Source organism: Symphalangus syndactylus, chromosome 9 (assembly GCF_028878055.3).
Source record: "Symphalangus syndactylus isolate Jambi chromosome 9, NHGRI_mSymSyn1-v2.1_pri, whole genome shotgun sequence".
NCBI lineage: Eukaryota > Metazoa > Chordata > Mammalia > Primates > Hylobatidae > Symphalangus > Symphalangus syndactylus.
Window position 1 is genome coordinate 61,905,173 of NC_072431.2, and position 16,198 is coordinate 61,921,370.

At 50.2% G+C, this 16,198-nt stretch overlaps 2 protein-coding genes across 2 annotated transcripts in view; one reads left to right on the forward strand and one right to left on the reverse strand.

Annotated features, from left to right (window-relative positions):
- Positions 1-370: 370 nt before the first annotated feature.
- LOC129489756 (small ribosomal subunit protein eS19-like) lies at positions 371-1,283 on the reverse strand. The gene has a single exon (XM_055292834.2). It carries the CDS (start codon positions 863-865, stop codon positions 428-430), a length of 438 nt encoding a protein of 145 aa, XP_055148809.1. The 5' UTR covers positions 866-1,283; the 3' UTR covers positions 371-427.
- A 530-nt stretch (positions 1,284-1,813) lies between these two features.
- LOC129489757 (zinc finger protein 569-like) overlaps positions 1,814-16,198 on the forward strand; it is a 39,865-nt gene continuing 25,480 nt past the window's right edge. Inside the window, exons 1-3 of the mRNA XM_055292835.2 lie at positions 1,814-1,948; positions 3,553-3,612; positions 11,832-12,070. Of these exons, the coding sequence (XP_055148810.1) occupies positions 3,598-3,612; positions 11,832-12,070 (254 nt within the window). The 5' untranslated portion in view covers positions 1,814-1,948; positions 3,553-3,597. The remainder of the gene's footprint in view (positions 1,949-3,552; positions 3,613-11,831; positions 12,071-16,198) is intronic.

The following is a 16,198-nucleotide window of genomic DNA, read 5'->3' on the forward strand; positions in this document are numbered from 1 at the left end:
ACCATGTCAGCCAGGATGGTCTCTATCTCTTGACCTCGCGATCCGCCCACCTCGGCCTCCCAAAGTGCTGGGATTACAGGTGTGAGCCACCGCGCCCGGCTACAAATTCTTTGTTCTTTTTCTTCCTTGGAAAGCATCGCTGGACATTTATCCCGTCCTAGTAGTCGAGTGAAACTTCTCTTAGCATTTCAGCGCAGTGACCATGAGACACCCTTTCCTTTCCTGCTCCTTATGGGAAACTCGGTTCTAACCCAGAGGACTGGGGCTCCAGGACCCAGTCACGCAGCCCTGGACTTGACCTTAAAAGGGAGTAAAGACAAACGTGAAGTTCAGTCCGGTGTTCAGGGCTGCCAAAGCTCATAGCCTGGAGTTTCTTTTTTTTTTTTTTTTAAGAATGAGGAAATTTATTAACCCAGCATGGTTTGTTCTAATGCTTCTTGTTGGCAGCTGCCACCTGTCCGGTGATTCTGTCCAGATCTCTCTGTCTCTGAGGTGTCAGTTTGCGGCCCCCATCTTGGTCCTTTTCCACCATTTTCAGCCCCTCCAGGGCTTGGAGGACCCGGCGGGCCACACTCTTGGAGCCTCGGCTGAAGTGGCTGGGCATGACGCCGTTTCTCTGACGTCCCCCATAGATCTTGGTCATGGAGCCAACCCCAGCGCCACCCCGGAGGTACAGGTGCCGCGCTGTGGAAGCAGCTCGCGTGTAGAACCAGTTCTTACCGTAGGGAGCAAGCTCTTTGTGCTTGGCCAGCTTGACGGTGTCCACCCATTCGGGGACTTTCAGCTTCCTGGACTTTTTGAAGAAGGCTGCCAGAGCTCTGACGAACTCCTGCTGGTTCACGTCTTTTACAGTAACTCCAGGCATCGTGCGGCCTCCGCGCTGCCAGCCAGGGGAAAAAAAGCTGGAGTTTCTTTTTTTTTTTTTTTGATTCGGAGTCTGTCTCTGTCTACCAGGCTGGAGTGCAGTGGCGCGATCTCGGCTCGCTGCAAGCAAGCTCCGCCTCCCGGGTTCACACCATTCTCCTGCCTCAGGCTTTCCGAGTAGCTGGGACTACAGGCGCCCGCCACCACGCCCGGCTAATTTTTTTGTACTTTTAGTAGAGACGGGGTTTCACCGTGGTCTCGATCTCCTGACCTCGTGATCCGCCCGCCTCGGCCTCCCGAAGTGCTGGGATTACAAGCGTGAGCCACCGCGCCCGGCCAAAAGCTGGAGTTTCTTAACCTCTAGTCGGGGTAGAGACATTTAAAACGGCCCCTAAACTTGGGGGGCGCATAGGCTCATGGGAAATAGAGTCCACTACTTGTCCAGGGACAAGCAGTGGGCCCTGAGAGGCGGACTTCCGGTGCACTTCTGCGCGTGTGCACCTCTCCCTGCGTGCGTGTTCGCGCATGCGCCCCGCCGCCTCACTGCCCCCCGCTTCCTGTGCGTCCTCAGGTCGCCGCTTGCTCTAGTTCCCAGGCTTTGGCCTCCAGTGGACGAGCATGGCGGAGCCTGCGGGGCTGGACGCTGACCGCCCGGGCCAGCACCTAGGCGGGCGCGGAGCTGTGCAGGCCAGGGTTCGCGCGGGCCGGGTGGAGGCTCGAGCGGGGACCCCGGAGCGTGAGCCCCGGAGTCGGCGGCGCTGCGGCCAGAGGGGCCGGGCGGGAGTTGGCTGAGGTGGCGGCGGCGGCGGCGAAGGGGCGGCGGGACCCGGGCCTGGCCCGTATGTGTCCTTGGCGTCCTGGACCAGGTAGTCGCTGTATGATGAGCCCCAGGGAGGCGGATCTGGGCCCCCAGAAGGACACCCGCCTGGATTTGCCCCGTAGGCCCGGCCCGGGTCCCTCGGGAGCAGAACAGCCTTGGTGAGGTGGACAGGAGGGGACCTCGTGAGCAGACGCGCGCCAGCGACAGCAACCCCGCCCCGGCCTCTCGGGAGCCGTGGGGTAGAGGCTGCGGAGCCCCAGGAGGGTAGGTCTTGGATTTTCGGGCCCAGAGCGAGAAGGGCCTGGGTGAAGTCACCGTGTGCTGGGGACCTTAGAGTGTGGGGCAAGGGGAGGGTCCCGATCGTTTGCAGGAGAGGCGTGTGTTGGGTTTGAGGGCAGGGTCCGGCTGCACCGAACAGCCGCTGCATGGGAAGATCTGGGAGGACGAGGCTTACGGGGGCATGGAGGGTGTCACCAGCCTCAGCTGCGGACGTCGTCTCCACTCCCCCCTAACCCCTAACAGCCCTTCCTCCTCCTCTCCGTGCTCCTGATTTCGACCGCCTCAAAACGTCCGTCAGCACCTCTGTTCTCTCATTTAAGCGTCTGCTGATTCCTCCCTTAGAGCTGCCCTGGAGAATAGTAGTAATGCAGGAACAGTCTGCAGGGATTCTCTCCTGCTGCCTCAGTTGTTAGGGGAAGAGACTGGGCCTTAGCAGGTGGGTGACTTGAGCAGGTCACCGATTTTGTGGGTAGAATTACTCATAGTAGAACTCAGGGGTCTTATCTCCCAGGCCCGTGTTCTTTCTCCCGTATCCTAGTTTTCTTAATAGAAAATTATTAGGGGCAGCAGTAACCAAGTTCAGTTAGATAATTTGGAAAGAAAGCCATATTTTATACACATTCATTTCATTTCTGAGAGCTCACATTCCTATGGCTTCTTTGATTTTTAAGCGGTTTAAAGAAACAATAAGAAAATGCGGGCCGGATGCAGTGGTTCACACCTGTAATCCCAGCACTTTGCGGGCCTAGAGCAAGAGTATCCCTTGAGACCAGGAGTTAGAGACCAGCCTAGGCAACATAGGGAGACCCTGACTCTACAAAAAATACAAAAGTAGCCAGGCATGCTGGGATGCACCTGTGGTCCCAATTACTCAGGAAGCTGAGGTGGAGGATCCATGGAGCCCAGGAAGTCGAGGCCGCAGTGAGCCGTGAATACACCACTGCACTCCAGCCTGGGTGGCAGATTGAGACCCTGTCTCAGCACACCAACCTCAAAAAACATGAGCCGTATAATGGGAATTTTTTTTCTTTTTGCATGTTGTATTTGATGGCAGACCATGTTACCCATGAGAGTCTAACTCATCTGATTACTACCTGATTATCTTAGAGTTACAAAGTTACAAGTGCGTGCTTCCCCTATCACTTTTTTTTTTTTTTTTTTTTTTTTTTTTTTTTTTTTTTTTGAGACAGTGTCTCTCACCCAGTCTGGAATGCAGCAGCGTGGTCTCGGCTCACTGCAACCTCCACCTCCCAGGTTCAAATGATTCTTGTGCCGCAGCCTCCTGAGTAGCTGGGACTACAGGCATGTGACACTACACCTGGCTAATTTTTTTTGTTATTTTTAAGTAGAGACGGGGTTTCGCCATATTGGCCCGAGGCAGGTGGATCACTTGAGGCCAGAATTCGAGACCAGCCTGGCCAATGTGGCGAAACCCTGTATCACTCTTTTAGACCCTTCTGAGTGTTTGCAGGTTGAGTGTTCACAGGATGTTAATCTATTGAGCTTTCTTTTGTGGTTCTTATGCAGGAGATTCCTGCCTTTGCAGGCCGGAGCACTCATGACTTAAATGACCTGCTTCTCCCCTCTAGGTCTACCAGCCACAGTCTCTGCACATTTCCAAGAGCAGCAGAAAAATGAACACATCGCAGGTGAGTTTTCCTACTTGTGTATATGTTCCTCCACTTTATTTTATGATGCATTTTAAGAGGTTTATAAGGATTCATACTTTTTTTTTCTTTTTTTTTTTTTTTTGAGATGGAGTCTTGCTCTATTGCCCAGGCTGCAGTGCAGTGGCATGATCTTGCTTCACTGCAACCTCCACCTCCTGGGTTCAAGCGATTCTCCTGTCTCAGCCTCCCGAGTAGCTGGGATTACAGGCATGCGCCACCATGCCCAGCTAATTTTTTTGCATTTTTAGAAGAGACAGGGTTTCACCATGTTGGCCAGGCTGGTCTCAAACTCCTGACCTCAGGTGATCCTCCCGCCTCAGCCTCCCAAAGTTCTGGGATTACAGGCATGAGCCACCGTGCCCAGCCAGGATTCATACTTTAAAATGGGAATGTGGAAATAGACATTATCCTGTAAAATATGGTTAGTGTGGCAGATCAGCACAAAAAATGATTTGTGAAACTTGTATGTGTGGGTAGTATATTTTAAGGCTGTTGAAATTGAGCCGCACCTAGGACTGATACTCTTGGCAGTCATCACAAAAGGAAAATGCCATCTTGTATTAGTCCATTTTCACACTGCTATAGAGAAATAACCAAGACTAGGTAATTTATAAAGAAAAAGAGGTTTAAGTGGCTCATGCCTGCAGGCTCTATAATGGGAAGCATGGCTGGGGAGGCCTCAGGAAACTTACAGTCATGGTGGAAGGCGGAGGAAAAGCGGGTACATCTTCATCACCAGAGCAGGAGGAAGAGGGAGGGGGAGGCGCTACACACTTTTAAACAACCACATCTTGTGATAACTCACTCAGTATCAGCACCAAAGGGGAAACTGCCCCCATGATCCAATCACCTCCCACCAGGCCCCACCTCCAACATTGGGGATTACAATTGAATACGAGATTTGGGCGGCCACACAAACCGAAACCATATCACCATCCATGACGTCGTTTGCATTGATTATAAGGAGAAACCAATTTTGTTACTTGGTGGATTAAAGTAACAATCTTAAAAAATCTTAAAAATGGATTTAAAAGATTTTCTAGGACTTGGAAAAATTTCTTCATTCAAGTTGATATAATTGTGGATAGCTTTCCTAATAACAACCATTAAATTACTGTAACGTATGGCTTATTCTTGGTGCTTATGTAAGCAGAGGGCCTGCTGCCCAAGGAGAACTTGGTGCATATAATTTTTCCGGGGACGGAAATATCGTGATCCAAGTAGACAGAATTCTATTTTTACTGTTGAGTCCTAGATCATGGGGGGAATGAATGACGTGATCATCCTTCAGATATTTGTTCGTCTTTTTGTTTGGGTTGCACAGCAAACAATACAAACAGTTACTCTCGTGAAGATTTCCTCATTTGTGTTTCTCATTTCAGTTCTCAGTGTTTTAGTTTTGTCCTTTTCACTTTGCTGAGTCAGTCAGTAAAGATTACCAGTGATTTAATTGCAGTCAAATCCAGCGGGCATTTCCTAGCCCCTTCCTCACAGGAACCTTTGTCTGCCTTTGACATCTGTTACTTCCAAACTGATATTTTCTCCATGGAGTCTCTCTTTTCTTGGCTTTTAAAAAGAGTCATCTGTAAGTATTTCTGTTTGTCTTTAAATGGTGAAGTCTGTTTTTTCTTTTTCTTTTCTTCTTTTTTTGAGATAGGGTCTTGCTCTGTCATCCAGGTTGGAGTGTAGACATGATCACAACTCACTGCAGCCTCAATCTCCTGGGCTCACATGATCCTCCTGCCTCAGCCTCCTGCGTAGCTGGGACTACAGGTGCACGCTGCCATACCTGGCTAATTTTTTTTGTGTTGTAGTAGAGACTGGCTTTCACCATGTCATGCAGGCTGGTCTCGAACTCCTGAGCTCAGACAATCTGCGTGCCTCGGCCTCCCAAAGTGCTAGGATTACAGGTGTGAGCCACTGCTCCCGGCCTAGAGATGTATTCTCACTGTATTGCTCAGGCTGGTCTCAAACTCCCAGCCTCAAGGAATCCTTTCACTTTGGCCTCCCAAAGTGCTAGGATTACAGATGTAAGCCACCACACCTGGCCAATAAGGAATCTTTTTTAAAAGGGGCTAGGAATAACATATAATACTGTCTTAATACATGTGGCAGTTGGGTTAAATCTTTTAGTAGTTCCCATAGTATGTCTCTTGCGTGCTCATTGTTTTGAAGAAACTGGGTTGGTTATCCTCAGTTTGGATTGTGTTACCCTTGTTTCACCTTTAGCACATTTTTAAAAAATGTCTTGTATGCCTTGTAAAATTGGTGGTTTGATCTGGAAGTCTAATCAGGTTTATGTTCAATTCTTTTCACACAACTATACCGTACGTGGCATTTGTCTACTTCTGGAGGCACCTGTTACCTTCTTTGTTTTTGTGAAGTTAAGAACTATTGACTGTTGATTATTGCTGTGATTTACTAGTTCATTAGGGGAGGCAAAATGGTATTCTGCTAATTTTATCATTTCTTCTTTATTTACTAGCCAAAATACCTTTCTTTTCTTTTGTTTTTTTTGGAGACAGAGTCTCACTCTGTCGCCCAGGCTGGCACATTTATGGCTCACTGCAGCCTCAAATTCCTGTGCTCAAGTGATCCTCCCACTTCAGCCTCCCAAGTAGCTGGGACTGTAGTCATATGCCACAATGCCCAGCTAATTTTTTAATTTCTAGTAGAGACAGGTTTCGCTGTGTTGCCCAGGCTGGTCTTGAACTGGGCTCAAGTGATCCTCTTCTTTGACCTCCCAGTGTTGGGATTATAGGCTTGAGCCACCACGGCTGGCCTAGAATACTTTCCTAAAGATAAATTTCTATTCTCCATTTGGTTATGTAATTCATGCAGGAAAGACAGTTTCTAAAATATTGAGTGGGCTTTTAAGCAGGAAGGTTTTTTTGTTTTGTTACCATTATGAGCTCACAGATTTAGACTGTGAATTTTTGTCTGGAGCACTACATGGAACCTCTTAAACACATAATAAATATTTCCGTACATAGAAGTTATGATTCTTTTTGAAAATTAAGTGGTTCCGTCTTTGGCCAGATGGAATCCCTTTGAGTTGGTTTCTGAGCCCTTTTGAAATATATTTGATATATTTGATAGCTAATATATACATAGAATATATATTTGATAGCATTATTTTCTATTCAGCATTTTATTTTGAAATCATTTCAAATTTTCAGAAAAATTGCAAGGATTTTACAAAGAAATCCCAGATACTTCCTTTTGTTCAGATACTTCATTCTTAACATTTTCCCACATTAATCATTTATATGCATATATACATATGTGTGTATATATATTTATATTTTTTTTTTCTGAACTATTTGAGAGTGGGTATGTCATGCCTCTTTACCCTATAAAGTTTTAGATTATATCTCATAAAATCAAGAACATTCTGTTAAATATCCATAGCACAGTAATTGAATTCAGGAAATTTATCATTTATTTAATACTTTTATCTATAGTTAATTTTCCAGTTTTGCCAATTTCCCGATAATTTCCCTTATAGCAATTTTTAATTTTTGGTAGAAGATTCAGTCTAGGACTGTTAATTGCTTTTAGTTTTCAATCGTTTTAAGTCTGTTTAATATGGATTTGTTCCTCAGTGCAATTATAATATTTGAAGAATACAGGCCAGTGATTTTATAGAAGTCTTTAAATTTAGGTTTCCCTGATCTTTCTTCATGATTAGATTTAGACTGTGAATTTTTGTCTGGAGCACTACATGGAACCTCTTAAATTTATGGCTCAGAATAGGATCTGTCTTGGGAAACTTCTGCGCATGCTTGAGAAGATGGCTTGTTCTGCTCTGGTTGGGTGGAGTGTTTGACAAATGTTAATGAGATCAGGTTGGTTGGTTGTGTTGTTCAGGTGTACTATATCCTTGTTGATTGTGTGCCTACTTGTATCAATTGTGGGGGAGAGGGGATTGAAATCTGCTGCAATTGTGGTTCTGTTTCTCTTTGCAGTTTTACCACTTTTTGCTTTATGTGTTATATTAGATACATAAATGTTCAAGGTTATTATGTCCTGTTGATTAATTAATCACTTTGTAAAATGGCCTTCCTTATCCCTGCTAATATTCCAGGCTATGAAATGTACTTTGTTATTTATGTAGCATTCTTTTGAGTAATGCATGCATGGTATATCTTATTCCATCCTTTTACTTTTAACCTATTTGCATCTTTATATCTAAAGTATTCTTTCTTGTAGGCAGCAAGATTTGGATCTTGCTTGTTTTCATCAGTCTGTTTCTGTCTCCTAATTGGGGATGTATAGACCGTTTACATGTAATGTGATTATTGATAAAACTAGTTAGATTATAGTCCGTTGTCTGCTTTCTTTTAGTCTCATCTTCTTTGTTTCTTTTTAAAACGTCTTTGTCTTCCTTTTGATTAGTTGAGAATTTTTTATGATTCTACTTTATATCTTTTGTTGGGTTTTTAGCTATCACACTGTTCTGTTATTTTAGTGAGTTAGAATTTATAGTATGCAACTTTAATTATCACAGTTTATTCTTAAGTAAGATCCATTTTTCTTAGAGTAAGAGAAGCTTACAATAGGATACTTCCATTTCTCTCCTCTTGGTCTTTACACTGTTGTTCATTTTATTTTTACAGATACACACTATCTATTACATTGTTGTTAATTAAACAGTTATCTTTTATTTTTTTTTATTTATTTATTTTGAGACGGAGTCTCACTCTGTCCCCCAGGCTGGAGTGCAGGAGTGCGATCTCGGTTCACTGCAACCTCTGCCTCCCGGGTTCAAGTGATTCTCCTGCCTCAGCCTCCCGGGTAGCTGGGCTTACACACACCCACCACCACACCTGGCTAATTTGTGTATTTTTAGTAGAGACGAGGTTTCGACACGTTGGCCAGGCTAGTCTCGAACTCCTGACCTCAGGTCACCTGTCTGCCTCAGCCTCCCAAAGTGCTGGGATTACAGGTGTGAGCCACCACACCTGGCCCAGTTATCTTTTAAAGAGATTTAAGTAATGAGAGAAAATACACAGTTACCATTTCTGGTACTCTTCATTCCTTTATGTAAATCTAAATTTTTATTTTCTGTCATTTTACTTCTGCTTGAAGGACTTTCTTTAACATTTCTTCTAGTTGATGATGAATTATTATATGTCTGCAAATGTCTTCATTCTGTCCTTGCTTTTAAAGGTGTTTTTGCTGGATTTTTCTCCACAGTGCTTTAAATATGTTTCTCTGTTGTCTTCCTGTTTACATTTTTTTTCTAAGAGAAATCTGATCTCATACTCATCTTTGTTCCCCTATATATAACATGTCTTTTTTTCTTTCCCCCCTTATTATTTTAAACTTTTTATCACTAGTTTTGGACAATTTGATTGCAATATGTCATGGTATCATTTTTTTCATGTTGCTGTTTTGGGGATCATTGAACTTCTTGGATCTTGGGTTTATGGTGTCATCACTTGAGGAACATTTTTATCATTATTTCTTCAAATACTCACCACCTCCCCTCCATTGATTCTTGTTGCCTGTATATTAGGCCACTTGAAATTTTCCCACAACACACTGTTGCTCTTTGTTTGCTTTTAATTCTTTTTTCTCTGTTTCATTTTATGTAACTTCTGTTGCTGTCCTTATATTCACTAATCTCTTTTTTCCACGATGCTGTTCATCTTGTCCAGTATAATTTTCATCTCAGATATTGTAGTTTCTATCTGTAGAAGGTTAGCGTGGGTCTTTTTTACATCTTGCCTGTCTCAATTTTTTTGAACATTTGGAATAGAATGGTGAACTCTCTCAGTGCTCTGTGCGGGTTGTAAACTCTGTGTCAATTCTGGGCCAGTTTTGATGGACTGATTGTTCTCCTTATGAGTTGTAATTTCCTGCCCATTTTCCCGTCTTGCAGCTCTTTCTCCTCACATCTGCCTCTGTTCGTCTTCCCTGCCCGTGGCCTGGAATCACTCAAGGCAGAAGTTGATTGGTTCACCTTGTTTATTTCCCATCACTCATAGATAACTCTACTGCCTGATAATCAGTGCCTTGAAAACCATTGCTTCAGCCCGGGCATGCTGTCTCATACCTGTAATCACAGCACTTTGAGAGGCCAAGGTGGGTGGATCACAAGGTCAGGAGTTCAAGACCAGCCTGGCCAACATGGTGAAACCCCGTCTCTACTAAAAATACAAAAATTGGCCGGGCATGCTGGTGCATGCCTGTAATCCCAGCTACTTGGGAGGCTGAGGCAGGAGAATCGCTGGAACTCGGGAGACAGAGGTTGCAGTGAGCCAAGATTGTGCCATTGCACTCCAGCCTGGAAGACAAGAGCGAGACTTCATCTCAAAAAAAAAAAAAACAAAAACAAACAAACCATTGCTTCATATATGTTCTCTGTTTTATTTTTCTTTCTGTTTTTGATTTTGTTGTTGTTCTTTGGTGTGTGCTGTTTCAGGTTGGAGGGTATATGCAGTACCTGTTAGTTTATCACAACTGAGGGCAGAAGTCCTCATGTCTCTCTATTTTTTCTAAAATATGTATTTTTTTCTTTGTAGAGACAGAGTCTTGCTGTGTTGCCAAGGCTGGTCTCAAGCTCCTGACCTCAACCAATCCTTCTGCCTCAGCTTTTCAGAGTGCTGGGATTACAGGCATGAGCCACCGCACCTGGCCTGGATCCAGTTTTATTCATGTCCAAATGGTTTTTTTCCCTGAGCTGTTTTTGATTTTCTTCCACCTCATATGAACTGTAGTGTCGGCTTATCTAGTTCCAGGAAAAAGCTTTTTGGTATTTTTATTGGGATTGCATATTTATAAAGTAATTTAGGGTAACTGATATCTTTGTATTATTAAGTTGACCTTAATAATACAACTACTTTTTTTTTTTTTTTTTTTTTTTTTTTTTTTTTTTTTTTTTTTTTTTTTTTTAGTAGAGATGGGATTTCACCATGTTGACCAGGTTGATCTTGAACTCCTGACCTCAGGTGATCTGCCTGCCTCAGCCTCCCAAAGTGTTGGGATTACAGGCGTGAGCCACCATGCCCGAGCACTTTTTTTGTGTGTGTGTGTCGGAGTCTCTCTCGTTGCCCAGGGTGGAGTGCAGTGGCACAATCTCGGCTCACTGCAAGCTCCGCCTCCTGGGTTCACGTCATTCTCCTGCCTCAGCCTCCCAAGTAGCTGGGACTACAGGCGCCCGCCACCACGCCTGGCTAATTTTTTGTATTTTTAGTAGAGACGGGGTTTCACCGTGTTAGCCAGGATGGTCTCGATCTCCTGACCTCGTGATCCGCCCGCCTTGGCCTCCCAAAGTGCTGGATTACAGGCGTGAGACACCGCGCCTGGCCAAGATTGAGATGTTTGAGATAAAACTCAGCAATGCAGATAGCCAGAGGCCACTGGCTATGAGAATACAAGAGCCAAAAGAACAAGGACCAGGCCGGGCGCGGTGGCTCACGCTTGTAATCCCAGCACTTTGGGAGGCCGAGGCGGGCGGATCACAAGGTCAGGAGATCGAGACCACGGTGAAACCCCGTCTCTACTAAAAATACAAAAAAAAATTAGCCGGGCGTGGTGGCGGGCGCCTGTAGTCCCAGCTACTCGGAGAGGCTGAGGCAGGAGAATGGCGTGAACCTGGGAGGCGGAGCTTGCAGTGAGCCGAGATTGCGCCACCGAACTCCAGCCTGGGCGACAGAGCGAGACTCCGTCTCAAAAAAAAAAAAAAAAAAAAAAAAAAGAACAAGGACCTGAAACTAGGTGAGAGCCCCAGAGCAGTGAGTTAGGAAGAAGACCAGGAACTGAGTGGTGGGTGCTCCAACATGAAGAGGTCCAGGAGAAGGGGAGGGCCTGGCAGCAAAGAAGACTAAAAGAAGTGACAAGGAGTAAAATGCTTATGTTTGTTTACATGTTTGTCTCCTTATTAGGTTGTCCGCTTTCTGAGAGCAGGCATGGTGTTTCACTCATTTCATCTCCCCAAAACTCAGTTCACTTGCAAAATAGGAGCTCAGTTGTGTTTTGGGTTTTTATTTTTGTGGGGTAATATATATTTTATATATATATATCCCCAAAGGATATATGTTTCCTATATGATTTCCAATGTGATTTCCCTTCCATAATCTGTAACATAAGGTATACAATGTTCATGGTTAACTTTACGAGTGAGCTTTGTAAAATGTTATCCCCCTATCCCTTTTCCATATCTCCCAATTCTGATCATGTTGCCATTACAGGGGCCAGTGTCATTCAAAGATGTGGCTGTGGATTTCACCCAGGAGGAGTGGCAGCAACTGGACCCTGATGAGAAGATAACATACGGGGATGTGATGTTGGAGAACTACAGCCATCTAGTTTCTGTGGGTGAGGATAGCTTGCTTTCTTTTTTTTTTTTTTTTGAGACGGAGTCTCGCTTTGTCGCCCAGGCTGGAGTGCAGTGGCGCGATCTCGGCTCACTGCAAGCTCTGCCTCCTGGGTTCACGCCATTCTCCTGCCTCAGCCTCTCCGAGTAGCTGGGACTACAGGCGCCTGCCACCACGCCCGGCTAATTTTTTTTTGTATTTTTAGTAGAGACGGGGTTTCACAGTGGTCTCGATCTCCTGACCTCGTGATCCGCCCGCCTCGGCCTCCCAAAGTACTGGGATTACAAGCGTGAGCCACCGCGCCCGGGCAGCTTGCTTTCTGAATGCTCTCAGTTGAATGGGGTTTTATCCTTGAGTTTGAAGAAATAAGTGATGACACCATTTAATTCCTTGTGGGCACTAGCTGGAGTGTTTATATTATTCTTCATTGAAAGGTTCTAACTTTGATAAGGTAAAAAATGGAGCACTTCTGTTATGCAGCTTATGAGGTGGCAACATCTTGTACTTTGGAGATTCTTTTTTTTTTTTTTTTTTTTTAATTTTTTTTTGCATACAAAAACAATAAACATTTTCTAAAAATACATACAAACAAAAAGATGCGTATCAAACATATTAGGAAGGTTGCACATGGGAAGTCAGGGAATAGAAATGGGGGTGGGAGTTAAAATAAATGAGAGAGGGACTTTATATGGATCAGTGATAATAACTCAATCCTCTATTTGACAAAGAAGTGGGAGAAGGAAGAGGAAGAAAAAGAAAGTGGGATAAAGGATCAGAAAGGGAGGAAAATAGAAAAAATTAGAGTATGACTCCAGGGTAGACCTGTTTTGTTGTCATTGAGTTGGTTGGTTGGTTTGTCTGTTGTATTCTTCATGTTTCGCCAAGTTGGCCAGACTAGTCTCGAACTCCTAGCCCGAAGTGATCAACCCGCCTCGCCCCCCAGAGTGCCGGGACCACAGGCGTAAGCCACCACGTCCAGCCCCCACATTGCTTCTGGCCTCCGTGGTAGACCTCCCAGACGGAGCGGCCAGGCAGAGGAGCTCCTCACTTCTACCCAGACACGGGGCGGCTGGGCAGAGGGGCTCCTCACTTCCCAGACGGGGCGGCCAGGCAGAGATGCTCCTCACTTCTTCCCAGACGATAGGTGGCCGGGCAGAGGCGCTCCTCACTTCCCAGACGATGGGTGGTCGGGCAGAGGCGCTCCCCACTTCCCAGACGATGGGTGGCCGGGCAGAGGTGCTCCTCACTTCCCAGACGATGGGCGGCCGGGCAGAGGCGCTCCTCACCTCCCAGACGATGGGTGGCCGAGCAGAGGCACTCCTCACTTCCCAGATGGGGCAGCCGGGCAGAGGCGCTCCTCACTTTCCAGACGATGGGTGGCCAGGCAGAGGCGCTCCTCACCTCCCAGACGATGGGTGGACGGGCAGAGGCGCTCCTCACCTCCCAGACGATGGGCGGCTGGGCAGAGGCGCTCCTCACCTCCCAGACGATGGGTGGCCGAGCAGAGGCACTCCTCACTTCCCAGATGGGGCAGCCGGGCAGAGGCGCTCCTCACTTTCCAGACAATGGGTGGCCGGGCAGAGGCGCTCCTCACCTCCCAGACGATGGGTGGCCGGGCAGAGGCGCTCCTCACCTCCCAGACGATGGGTGGCCGGGCAGAGGCGCTCCTCACCTCCCAGACGGGGCGGCCGGGCAGAGGCGCTCCTCACCTCCCAGACGGGGCGGCCGGGCAGAGGCGCTCCTCACTTCTTCCCGGACGGGGCGGCCGGGCAGAGGCGCTCCTCACTTCTTCCCGGACGGGGCGGCCGGGCAGAGGCGCTCCTCACTTCTTCCCGACGGGGCGGCCGGGCAGAGGCGCTCCTCACTTCTTCCCGGACGGGGCGGCCGGGCAGAGGCGCTCCTCACTTCTTCCCGGACGGGGCGGCCGGGCAGAGGCGCTCCTCACTTCTTCCCGGACGGGGCGGCCGGGCAGAGGCGCTCCTCACTTCTTCCCGGATGGGGCGGCCGGGCAGAGGCGCTCCTCACTTCCCAGACGGTGGGTGGCCGGGCAGAGGCGCTCCTCACTTCCCAGATGATGGGTGGCCGGGCAGAGGCGCTCCTCACTTCTTCCCGGATGGGGCGGCCGGGCAGAGGCGCTCCTCACTTCTTCCCGGATGGGGCGCCCGGGCAGAGGCGCTCCTCATTTCTTCCCGGACGGGGCGGCCGGGCAGAGGCGCTCCTCACTTCCCAGATGGGGCGGCCGGGCAGAGGCGCTCCTCACTTCTTCCCGGACGGGGCGGCCGGGCAGAGGCGCTCCTCACTTCTTCCCGGACGGGGCGGCCGGGCAGAGGCGCTCCTCACTTCCTCCCGGACGGGGCGGCCGGGCAGAGGCGCTCCTCACTTCCTCCCGGACGGGGCGGCCGGGCAGAGGTGCTCCTCACTTCCTCCCGGACGGGGCGGCCGGGCAGAGGCGCTCCTCACCTCCCAGACGATGGGAGGCCGGGCAGAGGCGCTCCTCACTTCCCAGACGATGGGTGGCCGGGCAGAGGCGCTCCTCACTTCCCAGACGGGGCGGCCGGGCAGAGGCGCTCCTCACTTCCCAGACAGTGGGTGGCCGGGCAGAGGCGCTCCTCACTTCCCAGACGGTGGGTGGCCGGGCAGAGGCGCTCCTCACTTCCCAGACGGTGGGTGGCCGGGCAGAGGCGCTCCTCACTTCCCAGACGGTGGGTGGCCGGGCAGAGGCGCTCTTCACTTCCCAGACGGGGCGGCCGGGCAGAGGCGCTCCTCACTTCCCAGACGGTGGGTGGCCGGGCAGAGGCGCTCCTCACTTCCCAGACGATGGGTGGCCGGGCAGAGGCGCTCCTCACTTCTTCCCGGATCGGGCGGCCGGGCAGAGGCACTCCTCACTTCTTCCCGGATGGGGCGCCCGGGCAGAGGCGCTCCTCATTTCTTCCCGGACGGGGCGGCCGGGCCGAGGCGCTCCTCACTTCCCAGACGGGGCGGCCAGGCAGAGGCGCTCCTCACTTCTTCCCGGACGGGGCGCCCGGGCAGAGGCGCTCCTCGCTTCTTCCCGGACGGGGCGGCCGGGCAGAGGCGCTCCTCACTTCTTCCCGGACGGGGTGGCCGGGCAGAGGCGCTGCTCACTTCCCAGACGGGGTGGCCGGGCAGAGGCGCTCCTCACTTCCCAGACGGTGGGTGGCCGGGCAGAGGCGCTCCTCACTTCCCAGACGGTGGGTGGCCGGGCAGAGGCGCTCCTCACTTCCCAGACGGTGGGTGGCCGGGCAGAGGCGCTCCTCACTTCCCAGACGGTGGGTGGCCGGGCAGAGGCGCTCCTCACTTCCCAGACGGTGGGTGGCCGGGCAGAGGCGCTCCTCACTTCCCAGACGGTGGGTGGCCGGGCAGAGGCGCTCCTCACTTCCCAGACGGTGGGTGGCCGGGCAGAGGCGCTCCTCACTTCCCAGACAGTGGGTGGCCGGGCAGAGGCGCTCCTCACTTCCCAGACGGTGGGTGGCCGGGCAGAGGCGCTCCTCACTTCCCAGACGGTGGGTGGCCGGGCAGAGGCGCTCCTCACATCCCAGATGGTGGGTGGCCGGGCAGAGGCGCTCCTCACTTCCCAGACGGTGGGTGGCCGGGCAGAGGCGCTCCTCACTTCCCAGACGGGGCGGCCGGGCAGAGGCGCTCCTCACTTCCCAGACGGTGGATGGCCGGGCAGAGGTGCTCCTCACCTCCCAGACGGGGCGGCCGGGCAGAGGCGCTCCCCACCTTCCAGATGGGGCGGTGGCCGGGCAGGGGCTGCAATCCCACCACCCTGGCAGGCCAAGGCAGGCGGCCGGGGGGTAGAGGCTGCTGCGAGGCCAGACCACGCCACCGCACTCCAGCCCGGGCAACACCGAGCACTGGGTGAGCGAGACTCCGTCTGTAGTCCCAGTACCTCGGGAGGCTGAGGCGGGCAGAGCACTCGGCGTCAGGATCTGGCGACCAGCGTGGCCAAGATGGCGAACGCGTGCCTGCATCCGAAGGAGAAAAGGCAGGCAGCGGTGGCGCGCGCCGGCAGTCCCAGGCAGTCCGCGGCGCGGGCAGCAGCAAGCCGAGTAGATTGTAGCCTGGGCCAGAGAGGGAAAGAAAGAGAGAGAGAGAGAGGGAGGGAGGGAGGGAGGGAGGGAGGGAGGGAGGGAGGGAGGGAGGGAGGGAGGGAGGGAGGGAGGGAGGGAGGGAGGGAGGGAGGGAGGGAGGGAGGGAGGGAGGGAGGGAGGGAGGGAGGG